The sequence below is a fragment of the Vipera berus genome (assembly GCF_964194415.1).
Source record: "Vipera berus genome assembly, chromosome: 1".
Lineage (NCBI taxonomy): Eukaryota > Metazoa > Chordata > Lepidosauria > Squamata > Viperidae > Vipera > Vipera berus.
Genome location: NC_138202.1, coordinates 139,862,153 through 139,883,795, shown reverse-complemented (window position 1 = coordinate 139,883,795; position 21,643 = coordinate 139,862,153). Strand labels below are relative to the sequence as shown.

The following is a 21,643-nucleotide window of genomic DNA, read 5'->3' as shown; positions in this document are numbered from 1 at the left end:
GTTATAATTTTTATATTAACTATTTAATGTTGGGTTGGGGCAAGGTGTCACATATGGTATTGATAGGGAAAACTGTATATTTCCAACCCATAATTTAGTGGTCCCCAAATGTTTTCAGTGATCACACAGTGTTTCTGTTAAGATATTTAAATTTAGTAGCAGGAACAATGGGGTTGTACAATGAGCTGGAACACAGAGTTATAGCTGATGTTTGGAGAGTGTTGGCTCCTGCGTGAGGCAATCTGCACTGTGATTGGTTGCTGTGGATATGGAGGGGGAGTTTCCCTCCCCCCCTTTTTTTTCTTTTGTGTGCCTTGTGTGCTCAATTCCCTGACAGTTTCATATCAGAGAAAAGGCTGGAAATTACTACAGTATATTTCAATATGTTACAAATTATACTTCAGCCTTTAGCTGCGTGTTGACTGTCATTGTGACGTAGTAGTTGACAGTTTTTCTGTCAATTGTTCTAACATTTGAAGAAAGGTATTGTATCCTAGCTTGACACATTATATGTTCATGGAATCTCTTACATTTAAGACAAAAATAAATTAATGCGTTTATCTTACCATTTCATTTTATCATTTGGCCCTGAAGAAAAAGTTGAACTCTTTAAAACTTCACCCATTTCTTCTCGGCAGAAACTGAAGTTATTAATGGTCCACATATAAGAAAACTTTACAACTTTAACCTGCATAGGAAAGGCAGACAGTTATGTGAATTTACAAAGTTCACCTTTTACAAACCTAATTAAAAAAAATATCAAAGAAGTCAACTGCTCACCTAATTAAAGGTAACAAAGCAATATCTTGTAGAATTAAGGAATAGCTCAACTCTGTATTTTAAAAACTATGTCAACACAACATATAATTATTTTCCATTAACTCAAAGTTGCCACTACTAACTCCCAGTCCTGGAGAGCAATAAATCTGTAGGCTCCCAGAATTAAGAAAGGTGTATTCATGATTAATTTGCTTTCTAATATTTGACTAATTCAATTGGTAATAATGCTAATTCTTTGTATTATGGATTGCTCAGGAAATAGTGTCTCATTGATGATCATGTCAGGCAGTAGAGCTACTAATGCATAAAACTTAAGCTTCTCATTTTGAGACAATTCATCTTGTTCCTAGTTTTATAAAACAAGATTACAGCATTTTATCCCCTCTTTCTCTTAAATGGAAACAGTAATAAATTAATAATAGGAAACTTAATAGCTTCTCAGAATTCAAAAAGCTAGCACATGTAATAATGCTTTAAGTTTTTAAATTTTAGATACTGGGCCCTGGGATATTTCAGAACATCCCTTTTGCATTTGTATGCTGCATATTATAATTGTATTATTTATAAATCACATTGGACAACTGCCCATCTCATAAAAAGTGACTCTTCTATGTACTTTGAAAATGAGTCAAAATATTATTCAAAATGCCTTAGGATCAGTATCATTTTAAAGCAGCCACAACATTTTTGAGGCTCATGTGGAAAACTGAAACAAGATGTGGCTGCTTTAAAAAAAAAAGTTCTGTGCTCCTCTCCGTTCTGTAGTAATACTCATTTCTGACGCATGAACAGCCTTACTATTCACTTTTACTAGAGTTTTCTGGTCTTCTGAATTAAGCAAATTAGATCTGGTTAATCTTTGATATGATAGTGCCAGAGGAAACCAGAGCTGTAGATAAATAAAAATCCAGAGAGAGGCAATTGCATGCACTTTCGATATTGCTGCTAAGAAACTCACATGGACATGTCATCAGAAGGAGCTGAAGCTGACTCAAACAGATGGGGGGAAAAAGACTTTCACTGCATTCCACCAAATACAGAGATACAACTGAACTGTGTAATACTAACTGTTGAGATCTGGTTCATTACTGAAAGGCTAAGTGACCAATTACCACCGGCTATTCTTTGTCATTGTCAGGTGCACATTGAACACTTCAGTCTTTAGGCTGTTCATCTATATTTTTTTTTGACAACTCGCCAAACTCTGGTATTTAATCTTGTGCCTATTGTAAAACTGTCACTGCTTTTTGCTCTTTGTGTGTACTGGTTTTTTGTTGTTGTTTTTTTTGCTAAAATGTCGTTATCTAACTTTTATCTCCCTGTTCTTTCTGAAAACCAGAATCATAAATATTTCTTTGGATGGCTTTTCAGGCATGGCTATTTTTTTATTAAAAAGATTTAAAATACATTTTTGAACATAAACCCCATCCCCCCCTACCCCTACCCCTAACCCATACCCTAACCCACCCAATACCCCTACCTCCCCCAGCCCCCCCCCCAACTTCCCAAAGCAGAATACAGGGTATTATTTTCACAATCTTAATCTAAAATATACTAACTATAATTACACTTTAAATCCAGTCGCGCTTTAACTCTCCTTAAACATCATAATATATCTCCATTACAAATATTCTTCACATATTCCAAATTCTACCATTTCTATCTGATTCAAAACTTTCAAAATCCATTCTTCTATAATAAACAAATCAGCCTTCTTCCAATATCTTAAAGATCTTACATATTCCACTAAATTACTTTAACTTTTAAAATTGTAACCTTTTACAATTCAACCATACATAATAATACATTGTATCATCACAACCACATCTTCAACATTTAGACTAACAATTTAAATAGATACATACTAATTTTTAAGATCTACTGTAAATACCATCCCCAAATATCCACCATTATTAGATCTTGATTATCCTACAATCTTTAACAAGTTCCATTTCTAAATCTTATTTCTATCAAAGTCCTCCATTAATCTCTATTATTATTATTATTATTATTATTATTATTATTATTATTATTATTATTATTAATTATTCCTTAAATCTAAATGCAGCCCGTGTCATTCTTTGAATCTTAAGATCTTTAAATAAAACCAAGGATTGCACAGCTTCCGAAACTATTTCTTGTAACTGTTGCTCTCCTTCTTCCTTTCCTTTTTTGACTTCTGAGGATGATGGTAAGCCTGCTTTCAATACATTAGAATAAAAATCACGTGCCTTCCCTACTGTATTAAGACAATATCTTTCTCCAGAATAATTCACCACAATCCCCGATGGTATCTCCCACCTGAACCGAAGCTGTCGTTTCTTTAATTCATCTGTCAGAAAGAAAAAATCTTTCCTTTTTCTCAAAATTCTTGGAGGAATCTCTTTCAGAATCAGAACCTCCTGATTGGCCACTTTAAGTCTTTTATTATAAGAGATTTGTAAAATACACAACCACATCCCTTGGCAGTTTCCTTTGTTTAGCAATCCAAGAATTAACACGAAATACTTTATCTATCTTCCCCCAAAAATCCTCAGGTTGAAACCCCAAAATAGGCGCCAGTTTCCTTTGTTTAGCAATCCAAGAATTAACACGAAATACTTTATCTATCTTCCCCCAAAAATCCTCAGGTTGAAACCCCAAAATAAGCGCCAGGGCATCCACCAACGTCTCTTCCAGATTCTCCTGCGGATTTTCTTTCAAGCCTCTGATCCTCAAGGCGAATTCCATATCTCTATATTGCATCATCATCATTTCATCTTCAAGTTTTTCCATTTTATTCTCCACTTCACCCATTTTAGCCTCCAGCATCAGATTATTTTGTTTCACTTCTTCCACACATTCATCCAGATTCTCAATACAGCCTGAAAACACTTGAAGTGCCATCAAAGTATCCTCCCTTATTTTCTTGCTCTCCTTTCCAATAAATTCTGCCACCTTCTCAAATATTTTTCAGACTGAATTTTTAAGGCATCGTTTAGAGCATATTGTAAATCTTTTAAAGTCAATACAGATGCAGCAGCTTTGGGAGGTAACTTCAAAGACTGCGTTCCAGATTGCTGAACAAACAATGCCTCCGCACTTTTAAAAACGGGTCTATGCAGTTTGGGAGCCATTTTTGCAACTAATGACTTTCAATACACACGTTCACTTTCCAGTCCATTTATTACTTTGTAGTTAAACTGTGAAATATCCAAATCTTGAAAATAACTTTTTAGCACCTCCAAATTATAACTAGCTCTTTTAATGTTTAAAAGTCCATTTTACATATTCCTACTCAGTTCAGTCACTTTACTTTGAAAAAAAAAACACTTTTGCTTCTTGTTAAAAAGAAAAAAAAATCAGTCAGGTGCCATCTTCCCCTTCTTTCAAAACAATCGTTGGAGCAAGAAGAGAGTTAGAGTTTCAGAGTTAAAGCTTTGTACTTGATATTTATACTGCTCCTGCATCAGCTCTGCTGCTACCGTCACTCAAGATGTCAATCAGATCCGGCAGGAGTGGATTCAGCGTCTTGTTCTGCTAAAGCAGAAGAGTCCTTCGTCCGGAGCATTTCCAGGCTTCGGGGGGGCTCTCACCCTTCATGCCCAGAACAAATGTTCTGGGGCTCTAGGGGAGCTCTACCCCTACCTGGAAGCTCCCCCTCCCCTCTTTGCCCGAGGAGAAGGGTTTTCGAGCGGCAGAACAGCTGATCGTCGGCTATTCCGCCGCTTCAACGGGATCGAAGGGCCAGCGGTCGAATCCGACCATCCTCGCTGCTGAAGCACCACCCGGAAGTCTCAGGCATGGCTATTATCATTACTTTTGGGCAATGCCTCTTTCTCAAGGCTGATTTATTTTTTACTTAAGTTTATTAGATTTTCTTTGAGATTTCAAGGCAGTTTATTTGGGATCTCCATTTCATTCCTACCCTGACAACACTATACAATAGGGCTGGACTGAGAGAGAATAAGTAGCCAAAAGGGCAAATTTGAACGTGGCTAATGAATGAGAATTATGCTAATAACATATTCTGAACTCATACACTACATTACCTGTGTGTAACACCAGCTTTCAGCCACAGGTCCACTGGACATCTCTCCAGATGGTGAAGGAGTAGGGACTCTTGACATCCCCACTTTATGGCACTCTTTTTCAGTATAAAGGCAGCAATTTAGCTGTCAGTATCCTTCCTTTCAACAGCAAGATGAAAGCAAAGAATTAGCACTATTTCACAGTTATTATTAATCCACAGTTTCTATATAAAGATATGAAATGCCAAAGAACAAGAGAAAGAAGTGAACAAAATACTGATAAAGAACTGTATTTTTTCTTCTTCCCCCAAGGCTTATTATTTTTATTTAATAAAAACCTAAAAAATGGGAAAAGGGGGAAGTATGAAATTCATCCTAAAATGCTTTTAAAAGGTGAAAGAAACTGGTCTATGTTTACAAACATATTACATAAAAAATAGACTAACATATCAAAGGCAGAACAGCTTGCCTCAATATAGTGAAAACAGCAGCTTTTGTAACCCCACAAACTTGATAAAAGATTAAAAAATAAAAAATGTGGAAAAAAACTGACAATAAAAAGTGCTTCACTTTAAGAAAATAACAACATATGGACAATGGTTCACATGATAAAATGTATTCTGAGCCTCATTACTTTAACCAAAGATTAACGGATAGCTTTCAATATGTTGAGATCAAATTCTTTATTTTACTATAATGTTGATTTTTTTTTCAACTGTAGGCTTCTTCTAAGCAGCAAAAAAATGAAGAGATGCTGTATTATTTTGCTTAGAGTTTTATTACTTTGGTAAATAACAAGACGGCAAACATACCGAATACTCCTCCCTCCTCCTATTTTCCCCTCAACAACAACCCTTTGAGGTGGATTGGGCTGAGAGAGAATGACTGGCTAAAGTCACCCACGGCTTTCATGCCAAGGCAGGACTAGAACTCACCATCTCCTGGTTTCTAGCCTTGTGCCTTAACTCCTAGACCAAAGTGGCCTAAAAATTGTATTTTAAATCCTGACAATTTAATTTAATATCACCTTTGTCTACCTATACATTTTTTTAAAAAAAATCTTTTAAGTAGACTTTAAATCAATCAATCAAAAATGCCTATTGCAATTGTTGGAAAATCTTCTTGACCACTTTACTCCCCCCCCCCAAGACCGATATCCAACAGCAATTGTTGTGGCTTACCTAGAAACTTAACTGATATTTTTTTTTCATTTATTCATCTCTCCAATGGTTTGCAAATACAAAATACATTAGAATGCATTAAAACCCGTGAAACACAGACATTATCAGATCTGAGTCAACAGAATGAGATCTCAAACAAAACAAGAACTCAGTTTTGCTACTTTAATTCAAAATGTTGCCTGAACGTGCTAGTTTTATCTACCTTGCAGAAGGGCTGAAAGCAAAGGAGCCAGATGCAAAAAAGGGGGGGGGGAGGGAAGAGAAGGACTACAGGTTGGAACGTTATCAAGAGAGATCTGTCAAATCAGTAGAAGTGTACTACAGCAGAGGACCTGTTGCATTTATTCTTCTCAAAGGAAAGGACATAAATCCTTAACAAGACCTACAGGGTTCAAAGGTAATGAAGGACTATCTTCTGATTCTTCCTAAACAAAAAACAAACACCCTAGCACTCAGTAAGAAGAAAAAGGCTCTGTGGTGATCAAAAGATTAAATTCTCTATTTTTCTCAATCCAATGCTTTTCCTCAAGCATTAAAGCAACCATATCCCTTGCAAGGCTCATTTTAGCCGGTCTGAAGGCTTGGGGTCTGTAGGAATTCTTAGCAAAGTGGTTGCCCATGCACGCACACACACACACACCTGAGGACCGTTGAGCACAACTTTTAAAACAGCAGAGTGAGCTTTACAAAGGATGCACTGTTTTAATACTTCACACAGGGGTGCGTCATCAGGCTTAACATGTTTTGTGAAGCATTCCTGTTGAATGCTTTGAAGAACAGCCCCAATATAAATCTGCACACTGTATTTAGCCTCCTGAGAGAACAAAGATTTATTCAAAGGCTACTAAAAATATCTGATCCAGGTTAAACATGTCTGTTACCCACAGATGCCCATTCAGGAAACAGAAAAAGTCTCAAGAGCAAATCTTCAGAGGAAACTCAGGATAAGGAAGGTGGAAATAATCACCTTCTTCCTTTCCATGTGAGGGATGCTTTTCTTAGCAGGAGGAAATCCCAATCCAAACAAGAATTTGGTTAATGTATGTTATGTATACTGCTCAAAAAAATAAAGGGAACACTTAAACAACACAATGTACTATATTTAATAGTAGGATGTCTTATTTTCTGTTCCCTTTATTTTTTGAGCAGTATATATATGTGTATGTTTGTATATATGTTTGTATTTATTTATTTATTTGAATTTGTCTCATCGCAAGCTGGCTTACAGCTTTGTCTACAGGTAATCCTTGACTTATGATCACAATTGAGCGCAATATTTATGTTGTTAAATGAGACAGATGTTAAATGAATTTTGGCCCATTTTACAACCTTTCTTGCCATAGTTATTAAGTGAATCACTGCAATTGTTAAATTAGTATCACAGTTGTTAAGTGATTCTGGCTTCCCCATTAATTTTGCTTCTGACACTTGGCAAAAAGTGATCATATGACCCTGGGACCATCATAAATATGAGTCAGTTGCCAAGTGTCAAAATTCTGAACACAAGACCAAGGGGATGCTGCAATGATCATAAGTGTGAAAAATGGTTATAAGTCATATTTTTCGGTGCCATTATAACTTTGAACGGTCACTAGATGAGCTGTTGTAAGCCAAGGACTACCGATGTAAAGTTCCAATGACTCCATCAATAACACAGAGACATCCATAAAAACCAGACAAAAAGAATGTTGTTGCTTCCCTTTTGAAACATTTGGCAAGACATTTTTCCAAAGATGTTTATCCTGGCTTAATAAAAGCTATACAATTACAACAATGCTATTGTCTGCCATAAATCATGTTAGAAAGGATAATGTCTAACAATAAAAAAATCTGACAAATGCACCTATACTAACATTGAGTGCTTTATAGTAGAAAAGCAGGTATTCACTTAATATTATACTTGATAAAAAATACTTCTCTCCAACATGACGTTCTAGATTATTAAAATTCTATATCTGTGGAAGCTCTAAAGTCTTAAAAGTTATTTAAATACTAGACAGCTTTTACACAAAATTTACTGAAGTATTAAAACTCCAAACTTTTTTCTTCAGGAGAATCCATCAGAATTAATCATTTTTGCCTTAAACTGTCTAATAGCTGCATTAAAACTCTTGAGCTCTAAAATGTAGTTATAATCTGATAATGTGTTTTACCCTAGTAGGTACCAGAAAATTGAAACAGACTAAATTGGAGTCGTTTGTTTCTCCTTAGATAAGGATGGGCAAATAGTTTAAATATGACAGTAGGTAATAGGTTAATACAGATCATGAATATATGATCCAGGTAGACTGCAGGATAAAATATTGATAGAAGAGAAGGACGAGCTGATGTGAAAAGAATGATTTTGATGAACAGCTATTATAAATTAAATTTGATTATAATTAAACATTAAAAGAAAACCAAGCAGCTGCACATATGAACAATACTCAAGAGCTTTTATCATAATATCACATACACTGAAAGAATATACATAACCTCCAAAGCCATAACTGAAAGATAAAAGGAAGCTACTGCTCTTTTAAGGTTCATGTAAAACCAGAAGCAAAAAACCCTCTTCAGTTCAATATTTAATAACAATGAGGACTTCCAGGGAAGAAATGGCAAACTGAAGATGGTTCCACTGAGAACGGAGCCAACAACGATGGTAGAATGAAGAGTTGGCAAATGGATTCCTCTCTGGGTATGGAGAGGACTTGGGATTGCCCACAAGTATTTCCAATAATTGCTCCTCATGAGGAGACTTCAAGGAAGTGTTTCTGGCAGATTTAGAACTTCAGGAGATGAAAAAATAGCCACCTACACCAACATTGTGGTAGCACCTTTAAGGACACAGACTTTGCATACTTTATCACTTTTCATTTAATCTCTCCTGCCTTGGGCAACACGTTGGACTAGAAGACCTCCAAGGTCCCTTCCAACTCTGTGATTCTATGATTTTGGAAATTGCTTGTTCATTGCTTTTAAGATATTAGGAACTTCAGCATGTCACGTTTTACCAGCCTGGGTGATTTTCCTTTAAACCTTTGTGAAACAAGATTTAAGTACAAATTTAAGCCCTTTAACATTTTTCTTTTTTTTTTTTTTGAAATAAATAGTAATTAGGACATTGATTTTGGAAAGTTATAAACAAAGGGTCCAGATGGATTTGAAATAAGTCATAAAAAACTTTCCTGTGGGAAAATGCTGTTGTTTTGAATTAACACATGCACACTTGCACAGACTTTGCTTGTGGGAAACCATGTGATCATGGCCCATTGCAATACAATAATCACAAGCAGGGTGCCAAGCACCTGTATCGCAATAACAATCACAACAGCTGGAACTCTGAAAACCCATTGTAATCCCCTTCCTTAATGCCATCATAATTTTGTACACTCATTGAATGAATGGTCATAACTCAAGGACTATCTGTACACTAAAATCCTCAAGGCACGTTTGCTTGTCCAAATATACCGCAAATGTAGATGTTATAAAAAGCAATTCTAAGGATATGGGAAAGGGAGGAGAACTACTGTTTGCATAAATAGTGGGGCTGATTTACCTATGTTTCATCATTGATGGTGTTCTGTCAGTAAGTCAATAAGAGAACTTAAAACTGAGGGGAAAATCTGATGCCAATTTGAGAAGAGCATGGATGGGGGAAGGGGGTATGGGTCAGCTGTCACATAGCTGAAAAAAAGTGTATTCTGACTACAGTCCCATTTTGAATTATGCACAGTAGATGTGGTACCACAGATATCTATAAGCCTAACTAAGCTTCACTACCATTTCTGCTCATTTTTGCTTTGCCAAAGAAACCATATTGAATGCCTTTGTTTTGTTTCAATACAATTTTTAAAAAGTACACAGGATCCCACTGGTATACATCAGAACTTATAAAGAATTTGATTAAGGTTGCTAGCATTGTAAAACTTGGTAACATGTACTAAAATACGGAATGCTTGTGAAGTGACAAAACTTGAGTTTTTGTGATAAAATGGCATTTCTTATGTTTTCTGGTACAGGTAGTCCTTGGAACCAGGATTGGAACCAGAACTGCCATCACTAAGCAATGTGGTTGTAAAGCATGACATCACGTGACCGTGTTGCTTAGCAACAGCAATCTCGGCTCTCCCAACAGCTGTAGAAACCCAGGATGGTACAAGTTGTAAAGCAGGAAGAGGCGAGAGTTCCAGGTAAGAAGTGTGGGCGGATGGAGGGTGCTGTAGGTGGGCAACAGGGGTGCAAGCGGGCTGGCAAGGGCAAAAGGAAGACTCTGGAGAGCTTGTGCTAGCTTTACATGGACATTTTTTAAAAAAAAAATTGGAAAGCTAATGAACACAGGCCTTTGGGTGGACAGGACAAGATCGATCTTAAAGCCAGGTCAATTTGGTCAATTTTTCTTCCTTCTTTTTTGGTATCTATGGTAAGGTAGGATTTTAAAGGAGGGCTATGGATGGCTTACATTTCTGAAGTTAAGAATAATGGGGAAGCTTCCGGTTCCGGATTTCAGTGCAGCCAGATGTGTGAGAGAATTGCTCCTCACATTGCCTGGATTTCTTCATCAGGGGGCCCCTGTAAAGGGGTCGAAAGTTGCCCTGAAGGGGCGACGAGTGGGGGAGAGGTCTCTCCAGTCGGCGGTAGAAGGGCGGCGGCCCTCCCATCGGCTTGGAGCTACTCTCCCATGGCCCATCGTTTAGCCGTTTCCTGCCGAAGCCAAAAGCACAACAAAGCACTTGAAAGCACTTGAAAACTGGGTGAGAACTGCCTTTTTCTTTTCCTAATTGTCTACTTTGCCTGTCAAAAGCTTTCCGAATTTGCTTCCCCTTGCGAGGAGAGAGGGAAGGGATTTCTGTTTTTCCCCCCACCCTGCTTAATAGCAGCCTTTGTCTACATTGGGAGACAAAAGAAAAAGCCCTGTACTAAATGATACTGATTAATTGGACTTACTGCCTTTTTACTTTTGGCCCAAAGTTCCTATATTCACAGAAATGGACTATTCTACTTATTAGTCTAAAAAAGAAAAGAAATTAAAAAAGAAATAAACAAAAAGACTCTGTCTGAAAAGGATTTTAAATACTCTGGGGAAATCTAGTGGCTAAGCCTGTTACAGCAAGTGTTTACATTTTGGACTAACCTTGGCTTTGAGATAAAAACCTGAAACAGCTGGAGATGAATCTGGCTTAGAGGTGGACACTTACTGATTTTTGTTTGAAAAATAGCCTCCACTAAGGACTATTTATAAATACTACAAAATGGAGAAGGATCAGCCACAAACCTGGCTTGACTATAACCTTATACTTGAAACAATCTATAGAGTCACTGAGATGTCTATCTCCAGATTTAATAATTTACACGCCAACCTTAAGTTACAAATTGAAACCCAGACTATAACTAAAGAACTTACACTTCAGAATATAATAAAATTGGAATACTACTATTGAAACAGAGGAATATAAGCAACAACAACAAAGTACTGAAAAAACTAATATCCAAAACCTGACTTTACTCAAAGAATCTACAATTTTTAAAGTACAAGGAACTACTACTATGACAGACAATCTTAAAGACCAACAACAAACTAGGGAAAAACTTAATACTCAACTTCTTACCCTCTCTAAGGAGCCCACAATTTCAGTAGTACACTACATGCAAGATAGTGATGCCAACATAGAAGACGCTGAAGACCAACAAAGACAACCTGTGGAAAGCGTGGACAGTCAATTACTAACTATAAAACTGGATAAGATTTTCTACTCAAAACAGATCAACCCAGATGGAAGAAGAATCCAGATTAAACTGCAGACAGAGATGTCAGAGCAAATAAAGGGAGTGGAATTAACATGGCAACAATATAATGACTATAAATGGTTCAACCTTTGTATATTGCTGATGGTTGGATGGCCTCCTCTGGTGCAAATAATATGCATGAGAGTAAATGAAGACCTACTTGGCAATTTAAAGCCCTGGGTCTGGAAACCTGACTGGCAAAAAAAGAAACCTAGAGTTAGATTTAAAAAATGAATTCCTATAGAATTATCGTAGGTTGTTAGTAATTAGTGACTTATTAGGACCTGAAATAGAAAATATTTGTGAGATAGAATTAAAATGTGTTTACGTATTTATTAAGCTTATTCCAAATACTATAAATTTATATATTGATATAATGGAAATCTGGCTTATGGATCCTATGTTTGATGTTAACATTTTGGTTATGTATAAGAAGAAGTAGATTGATAAATATAGACTCTCCGATTGATTTATTACGATATGAAATAATCAATGTTTATTAGGTAGAAGCTAGCTATTTAACTATTGGTGTATGTCAGATGATACAATCTTTGGTGTAATAAGATAAGGGAACTTTGGGCTGTGAATACTACTTGGGATGTTAAAGGTTAAACTTGGATACTATAATTAACATCAAAATTAGATAAAACTTAATAACAGGATATAGATATACCCTGTCGAAATTGGATTGACAAAATCTTCTCTAATTGACCATGCTATTGCTAGAATTGTTAGTTTAAATATGTTGAATTGAATGTTGAGGTAAATACAGAAGGATGTTATGATAAGGTAACCTGAACTATGTATTGAAAACTCTGTTACTCAATTGATGATTACCCAGGTATCGTGATGCTTTCTAAATATATAGGTTGTAAATTGAAAAACTAATAAAACTTGTTTTAAAAAAAAGAATAATGGGAATTAACTTCATTAGTAGCAGTGAACATTACCAATGTGAGAAAATTTGAACCCTGATTTTCAGACTTATTTCACTGTTACAATTACTAGAACATGAAGTCTGCCATTCTTGTTAAAACAAAATAGCTATCACGGCAGAAGGCACAAGGGGGCAATTAAGAGGTATATGTTCTGAATGTGCATAATAGTTCATCATATATATATATAAAAGCACAATTATTGATTTGTAAGATCTACTTCCTATACTATAACTGAGACAGTTATACAGTGAGGGGGGAAATATTTGATCCCCTAACAGTGAGAGATAGAATAACAACAACAAAATCCAGAAAAAAGGCATTTCAAAAAAGTTATAAATTGATTTGCATTTTAATGAGTAAAATATGTATTTGTGCCCCTATCAATCAGCAAGATTTCTGGCTGCCAGGTGTCTTTTATACAGCTAATGAGCTGAGATTAGGACCACTCCCTTTAAGAGAGTGCTCCTAATCTCAGCTTGTTACCTGTATAAAAGACACCTGTCCATAGAAGCAATCAATCAATCAGATTCCAAATTCTCCATCATGGCCAAGACCAAAGAGCTGTCCAAAGATGTCAGGGACAAGATTGTAGACCTACACAAGGCTGCAATAGGCTATAAGCCATGGTTGGAGAAGGAGGAGGAATGCTGCCTATTGACCCCAAGAACACCATCCCCACCATCAAATATGGAGGTGGAAACATTATGCTTTGGGGGTGTTTTTCTGCTAAGAGGACAGGACAACTTCACCGCATGAAAGGGACAATGGACGGGACAATGTACTGTCAAATCTTGGGTGACAACCTCCTTCCCTCAGCCAGGGCATTGAAAATGGGTTGTGGATGGGTATTTCAGCATGGCAATGACCCAAAACACATGGCCAAGGTAACAAAAGAGTGGCTCAAGAAGAAGCACATTAAGGCCCTAGCCAGTCTCCAGACCTTAATCCCACAGAAAATCTGATGTTTGTCAGCTGAAAGTTTGAGCTGCCAAATGTCTCAAAACCTTAATGACTTGGAAAGGATTTGCAAAGAGTGGGACAAAATCCCACTGAGATCTGTGCAAACCTGGGTGGCCAACTACAAGAAACATCTGACCTCTGTGACTGCCAACAAGGGTTTTGCCACCAAGTACTAAGTCATGTTTTGTGAAGGGATCAAATACTTATTTCACTCATTAAAATGCAAATCAATTTATAACTTTTTTGAAATACATTTTTCTGGATATTTTTGTTGTTATTCTGTCTCTCACTATTAAAATAAACCTACCATTGAAATTATAGACTGATCATTTCTTTGTCAGTGGGCAAACGTACAAACTCAGTAGGGGATCACTGTAGCATAGCATCACAGAATTGAAACTGATAATGTATCAGAGATGTTTGAATTTAACTTGGCAAGCAAATCCTCTGGAATTAAATACGTAGTGCCTAACTGTCCCCATCTGCCACCTTCCCAGACTGCTCTTGAGGAAGCAGACAGAGGTGGCAGAGAAGAAAAGAGGACATTCCCTTTCTGTTTATCTTAGACATATGATCTCTAATAGTGTCATTCAATCATATTTTTCTTTTAAAAAAATCTCACACATAATTATGGTGAACTGTAAGCAGCAAAAGAAAATAGAAAGTGAATCTAAATAGCACATGTTTCATGACAGGGATAACTTGATATATTCAAGACAATTTTATAATATGTTCTGTCCCAGCCTACGTGAGTCCTTGTTATAATCACAAGGAGAAACCCCTCTTCGAAGGAACAGGCAAGAACCACAAGAAAAAAACAGCCTCTTTTATTCTCACAGACCTGAGTCAATGTCCAAGGCAAACAAACAGTCCACAGAAACTTGATCCTCAACACTAACGGTTGCCTTCGGCAACCAGCACCTCCCACACTTTCCCTTTTATAATTCAATCAAGGCATGGCTTCCTAATGCCTTCTCCTTTGCCTTTGGAGCCACCCCATTGCATTCCTCTGTCCTACTTGCTTCTCTTGCCTACACTTTCGTGCATCCTGGATATTTCCCAACTGTTCTTCATCACTGTCCAACTCAGGCTCCTAGCACAGCTGTGTCTCAGCCTGAGAGTGAGTAGAGGGGCCAGGCTCCTTGTCCAACTTTAAGTCTTGGAGCTCCTCAGAACCTTCTGATTCTAATGTTACTCCAGGCCCCTCCTCCTCATCTGATTCCTCAGACTAAGTTGCCAGATCCACTGGCTGGCAAGGAATCACAACATAATCCTCAGACTATTAGCCACTGAAGAAGTTTCTTCTGAAGGTGTGCCAACTATATATGGAAAAAGTATGCCCATTTTTCTTATGTAAAAAAACAGATCAATAATATCAGAAAGAGATGAATTTCTAGTGTTTATACATTCCAATAAAATGCTAAAAATAAATGGTGTGGAGAATTTGCAGGATTGAAAGACATGGAGCAAAAGAGAAATTGATGGATTATGTGCTCTCAAGTCAACATTGACTCTTAGTGAGCAGGACGATCTGGCTTCAGTCCGGCCATTCTGAGCCTTTAGTGTATCAGTTTGAGGTTGGAAACTTGTTCTTAGTTTAGAGGTTTTTTTATCCCTTTGTTTTTCCATTCCTATTTCCACCTTTACAGATTGGGACAGAGAGAACAAAAGGCAATTATCCATCAATATCAGACATTCTATGTTGTTGTTGTTGTTGTTAGCTGCGAAGTCGTGTCCGACCCATCGCGACCCTATGGACAACATTCCTCCAGGCCTTCCTGTCCTCTACCATCTTCTGGAGTCCATTTAAGCTCACGCCTACTGCTTCAGTGACTCCATCCAGCCACCTCATTCTCTGTCGTCCCCTTCTTCTATTGCCTTCAATCTTTCCCAGCATTAGGCTCTTCTCCAGTGAGTCCTTCCTTCTCATCAGGTGGCCAAAGTATTTGAGTTTCAATTTCAGGATCTGGCCTTCTAAAGAGCAGTCAGGATTGATCTCCTCTAGGACTGACCGGTTTGATCGCCTTGCAGTCCAAGGGACTCGCAGGAGTCTTCTCCAGCACGACATTCTATATAGTTCCACAATTAAAAAAAACCAACACTGAACCAGCTAGCAGCAAACAGGAAACTGCACTTTATTCAAACTGCAGCTTCTAGGTCCCACCTAAATGAACTACAATAGTCTGAGACGTGGCAAGGTCCCAGGTCATTGTCTTTTGAAACTTCTGGTCTATGAAAGGGCACAACTGGCAGGTCAGCCTAAACTGGCCAAAGGCTTTCTTTCTACTAATGCAATTTAAGGTTAACTATATGGCTAATATGTAAGGATACTGTTTTTATAGATGCACACAAATTCCATCACAGACAGAAATGTATATGGCAGTTTGAAAGCAAAGCTTTCAGCAAAGCTGTCAAACTGAAAAGAATGTATTTGTCACATTTTGTATTTCATATTAAGCCATAATGCTAGCCAAAGCAATTCAAATGGGTTTTAATATACGGAGCTAGCATTCTGCAAGATACAGTAGTCATAATTTATGAATATATAATTTCACATTTTCGAACTGAAGTAGAGAATTTTCACAATAATTTATATTCTTGAGGGTCTTTAAACACAGTGGAGGAAAACTATGTCCAACAAATCTTAACTTATGGACCCAAATTCCAGATGAAGGTGAAGGAACTAATGTTTATGCTTCTAAATTAAGATGACAACATACAGGGACTTAAGTATTGGAGAGAAAAAACAAATGCCATAAATAGGATCCAGTTGACAGAGGATCATGGGTTTATAACATTTCATCCTAATATTGCAAATTAATCTTCACTTTGCCCCTTTTATGTTAAGAAATTTGATGCAATTATCAACTTAACAGTACCAAAATTCTACACATATCAAGTTTATATATGTAAAAAATATACTGCTCAAAAAAATAAAGGGAACACTTAAAACAACACAATGTACTGTATTTAATAGTAGGATGTCTTATCTTGTGTTCCCTTTATTTTTTGAGCATTATATATTTAACTGAAAATCTGTAAAATGCTGCTTTGTTCATCTTCCAATTTGTATACCATATTTTCCGGCGTATAAGACAACTGGGCGTATAAGACGACCCCCTACATTTCCTGTTAAATTATAGTGTTTGGGCTATACTCGCCATATAAGACTACCCCTCTTCCAACGCACACCAAATAAAAATTAAAAAACATCAGATTTGATTTTAATATGGTAATTTTAATTCAAATGCTTATGACATGCAGGTACTTAGTAGGAAAACTGTCACTTATAAACATAAGGCTGTTTGTCATCAAACATGTAAACATAAAACAGTGCAAGTGGATTAAACATTAATAATAATAATAATAATAATAATAATAATAATAATAATAATAATAATAATAAGTTGGAAGGGATCTTGGAGGTCATCTAGTCCAACCCCCTGCTAAGGCAGGAAACCCTATACCATTTCAGACAAATGGCTGTCCAGTCTCTTCTTAAAAACTTCCAGTGTTGGAGCATTCACCACTTCTGGAGGCAGGTTGTTCCACTGGTTAATTGTTCTGTCAGGAAGTTTCTCCTTAGGTTGCTTCTCTCCTTGACTAGTTTCCATCCATTGTTTCTTGTCCTGCTTTCAGGTGCTTTGGAGAATAGCTTGGCTCCCTCTTCTTTGTGGCAGCCCCTGAGATATTGGATCACTGCTATCATGTCACCCCTCACCCTTCTCTTCGTTAAACTACACATACCCAATTCCAGCAACCGTTTCCTATTTTCCTAATTCACTTTTTCACTTTTCCTAATTCACTCTAAAGCTTTCCCTGCGCAGAGCCTTAAGTAACACCAGCTGCCTGCAATTAGTGCAGGTTCGCATCCCACCAGGCTCAAGGTTGAGTCAGCCTTCCATTGTTACGAGGTAGGTAAAATGAGGACTCAGATTGTTGGGACCAATAAGCTGACTTTGTAATAATGCTGCTTGGGGGTGGTGGTAAAAGCTCTAATAAGCAGGCATATACACAGAATGAAGGCTATTGCTAAGCACATTGATTTGTGCTTTAAATTGTAAGCCGCCCTGAGTCTTCGGAGAAGGGCGGGATATAAATGGGATTTTTTTTTAAAAAAAAAGACCAAATGGGTTTTCCAGGTTTTCCAGCCAGCCCACCCAGTTCCTGAGTCAAATGTGTCCTTAGAGCTAAGCTGCTGCTCTGGCTACGCATTCCCCACCTGCCTTTCAAGTTGCTCTTGCATTCCCCACCTGCCTACAGCTGCTCTTCAACTTTAGAAGGAAAGAAGCCCAGACCCCAGCCTGTAAAAAATCACAGACTGCAGCTTCTAATCCAATTGGTCCCACTTTCCCTGCGCAGATTAAATGGAAGATCCGCTCCAGGTTTTCCAGCCAGCCCTGTCCCTAAAGTTTCAGCACCCCGGCGTATAAGACGACCCCTGACTTTTGAGAAGATTTTCATGGGTTAAAAAGTCGTCTTATACGCCGGAAACTACGGTATTAGTTTTTGAAGAACAGATTTTTAAAAATCAGCAAAACTTCCAGGCTAGTTTATCCCTTATACAGAAACTCCAGAGTACATCAGTCATTACGTGATATACAGAAAAAACTGAAGAGAATTTTTAAGGAATTATACTCTAAACATAAAATTGGCAATGAAAATCTGAAAATGTACATTCAAGAATTAACTGAAGAATATAAATAAATACTAACCTATAGCAAGCAAAAAGAAGTTAAAAAACATCATAAAAAATCTAAAATGGAAAGGGCTGATGGCCCAATACTACAAAAAAAAATAGGAGGAATTAGAAAAACCGTTACTGAGGACAATGAATAAGATTCCAACAACAAAAAGAATACCAAAGACATAAGAAAGACTGTATACACGAAAAGAATGAACTAAAAAAAACCCCACGGTGACCAATTTCTTCACTGAATATTGACTATAAGATATTAACTACTATACTGGCTGAACACATTTGGAAGTACATCCCTAAAATGATACATAAAGACCAAACAGATTACAGATGGTCCTCAAATTACAACAATTGAGCCCAAGATTTCTGTTGCTAGGCAAGACAGTTGTTGAGTTTTGCCCAATTTTAAGATCTTTCTTGCTACAGATATTAAGTGAATCACTGTGGTTGTTGAGTTAGTAACATGGTTGTAAAATAAATCTGGCTTCCCTATTGACTTTGTCAGAAGGTCACAAAAGGTGATTGATCACATGACCCCAAGACACTGAGCCATCATTAAAATGAACTAGCTGCCAAGTGTCTGAATTTTGGTCATGCAACTCTAGGGATGCTACTTGCATAGTTCTTGCTTAACAACAGCCACTGCTGACACTAAGTAGCATGCTTACACAACATCACGCTCTATGACTGCACCACTTAGTAATGGCAAGTCCAGTCCCAGTTGCCACTGGAAAGCAAGGATTCCCAGTATTTTCAAATAATGGAAAAATAAAAAGCCTTCACAAAAAAGAAAGAGGAACTTTGAGAAAGATGACAGAATTTGAAATAATTATACAAAGTCAAGAAAATCTATTAGGGTGTTGAATGGCTATTGAAATATGAGACGGCTATGGAACGAATTAGCAACTGTATGTAAAAATATGAAATAAAAATTTGAGAAAAGGAATAACAGTGGATTGAAAGATTTTACTTCATGCTGCAGTTTAAGGGAAAACAGGTACAAAATATCTGTAGATGGTATTTAACTCTGTTAATGATTGCCAAAATCGACAAAGCATACAAAACAGATGTTGGAAATACCACAACAAAGAAGAAACCAGTCCCCCCCACCCCGCAAAAAAACCCCCTAAAACAAAATATTACAAAGAAATACATCAAAACATTCAAGTATTTAAAAAATAAAACTTGAATTGAAACCACAAGTATTTTATCAGATTGTTTTCACAAAACATAAAAAAAATAATTAAGTTATATTTTGATAGCAGCAAGAACAGATCTTGCACAACATTGGAAAAGAAAGATTTGCCAATAATTTCACATTGGAAGAGCAGAACTGGAGAATATGCTGCAATGTTTAACCAAACTCAGACAGGAATGTCTCCTTTATATGAAACTCATTACAAAGCAAGACAGGATTTGGAATATGACTTCTAGGACTTAAGTAGAAACCAACAATTATTAATGTTCAACTTACAATTTAAAAATATTTAAATTGTAATTAGCAGTTGGGGGAAACAAATGGAAGATCAGGCAGGATGTATTACTAGAAGGTTTTCTCACTACATTATTTTGAAAAGTCTATATTTAGTCATTATTTGTTCCATTTTTGTCTCTCTTTTGGATTCTATTATTTTAAAAATTGTAAGAAATTAAAACCATTCATTTAAGTAAAACATTCATATGGCTGCTAATCTTAAAACAACTCCGGATAGCTTACAGCCAATAAATCAATATATACTGTACAATCATAAAATAATGATACAACTTTTAAAAAATTGGGGCCACAACCACACTTTTTTTGATGCAACCTATATTCGCATCATACCCTGACTTTACCCAATCCCAGAGCTTGGAGAAAGAGCCAAGCCCTGAGAATAAAAGGATACGGGCAGCTCTCAGGGGAGAGGGTGTTCCATAGGGCAGGGACTGCAATGTAAAAGACACACTTCTGAGGACCCACAAGATGGCAGTATTTAAGGGAAGGGACTTGGGAGCCTGGGTGGGGTAGTTAGATATCCCCAGGGAGAGGCAGTCCTGCAGGTGGCCCGGTTCCATGCCACACAGAACTTAGAGTTATAACCAGTACTTTGAACTGTACCCAGAAGAAGACCGTGAACCAGTAGAATTCACACAACAGGGGTGTCGTATGAGCGAACCTTGGAGCACACTGCTGAATTCTGAATCAGCTGTAACTTCCAAATGGTCTTCAAGGGCAGCTCTATGTAGAGTGCATTGCAACAATCCAAACGGGAGGTGACCAAGACATGAGTGCTCATGAGCAAAGCCTCCTGGGAAAGTATGCAGTTTGCATACAAGATAGATCTTTGTAAATACACACACACATCCCAGCCACAGCTGCTACCTGCTCAACAAACAGTAGCTACAAGTCCAAAAGGCCTTCCCAAATAATGCACCAACTCTGTTTGGGTCACTGCAACCCAGGCCATCATTTGAATCTGGGGGCCAAAACCCACAAATCTAGTTCACTTTGCCAGGATTGGGTGAAAGCTCATCCTCCTCATTATCTCAGAGCCTCCAAGGATGGAAACACGTAGCTGGGCATCATCAGCATACTGATTACACTATACCGCAAGCAAGCTATGAGGCTTCTTTGTTTTCCAGGGACTGGACACACCACAGTATAGTAGATAACTGTACACAATGCTTCATTGTGGCACATAACAGGCTGTTGTCCTGGGTTGACTTTACCCTCCTAGGTCTTGCAAGTTGGTGGTAATCATATAACCATGTCTTTTATACCGAGTACTTAAAACAATCAAAAGCTCGTAAAGTGGCAGATAATTTTTGCTTCCCTCAAAAATTTCTTGCACTGACTGGGATGAGCTGCTCCTCCAAACTCTGCTCTTAAGCAATGTTACTTTTGAGCACTTCAGCTCAGCTGCCAAGACAAGCTCAAGGCAGGAATCCCACCAGGATATGTTGCTTACTGTACCCTGCAGTCCTGGCAGCTTACTGGAAGCCCTCTTACCCTCTTGTAATAGTTGTAATTTCCAGATGTTTCCTCCCACTTCCTTGATTGCTTGCTGTTTACCTCCTCTTCTCCTACACTGCCCCCCACACTCTTAGTATTTATTTTTGTAAGCTAAGGGCCTGAGTGGAGTGAAACTGCTTATGGACCTTGGGATATCCCTAAAAACGGCAAGCTGTGGCTCAATTAGCCTGGGAGCTGGAATACCGGATGCTTGTGAGTAAATTATGAATGAGGGAATGAATGAGCCTATCTCATCTGAAGTTTCTGTGGCTGTAAAGCCTTTTGAGGAAAAGAAGAGGAGAGGAGAGGAGAGG

The 21,643-nt window shown here is 37.5% G+C and overlaps 1 protein-coding gene across 2 annotated transcripts in view; it reads right to left on the bottom strand.

The window, feature by feature from the left end:
• SPOPL (speckle type BTB/POZ protein like) overlaps window positions 1–21,643 on the bottom strand; it is a 54,057-nt gene that overhangs the window by 23,274 nt on the left and 9,140 nt on the right. Inside the window, exons 2-3 of one of the 2 annotated variants that reach the window (XM_081337056.1) lie at window positions 4,812–4,949; window positions 567–688 (exon numbers count right to left, since the gene is read on the bottom strand). In XM_081337056.1, coding sequence (XP_081193182.1) covers window positions 567–688; window positions 4,812–4,889 — 200 coding nt within the window. In that variant the 5' untranslated portion in view covers window positions 4,890–4,949. Of the gene's footprint in view, window positions 1–566; window positions 689–4,811; window positions 5,691–21,643 lie in introns of those variants that run through there. The other variant, XM_081337057.1, reaches the window with a different exon arrangement.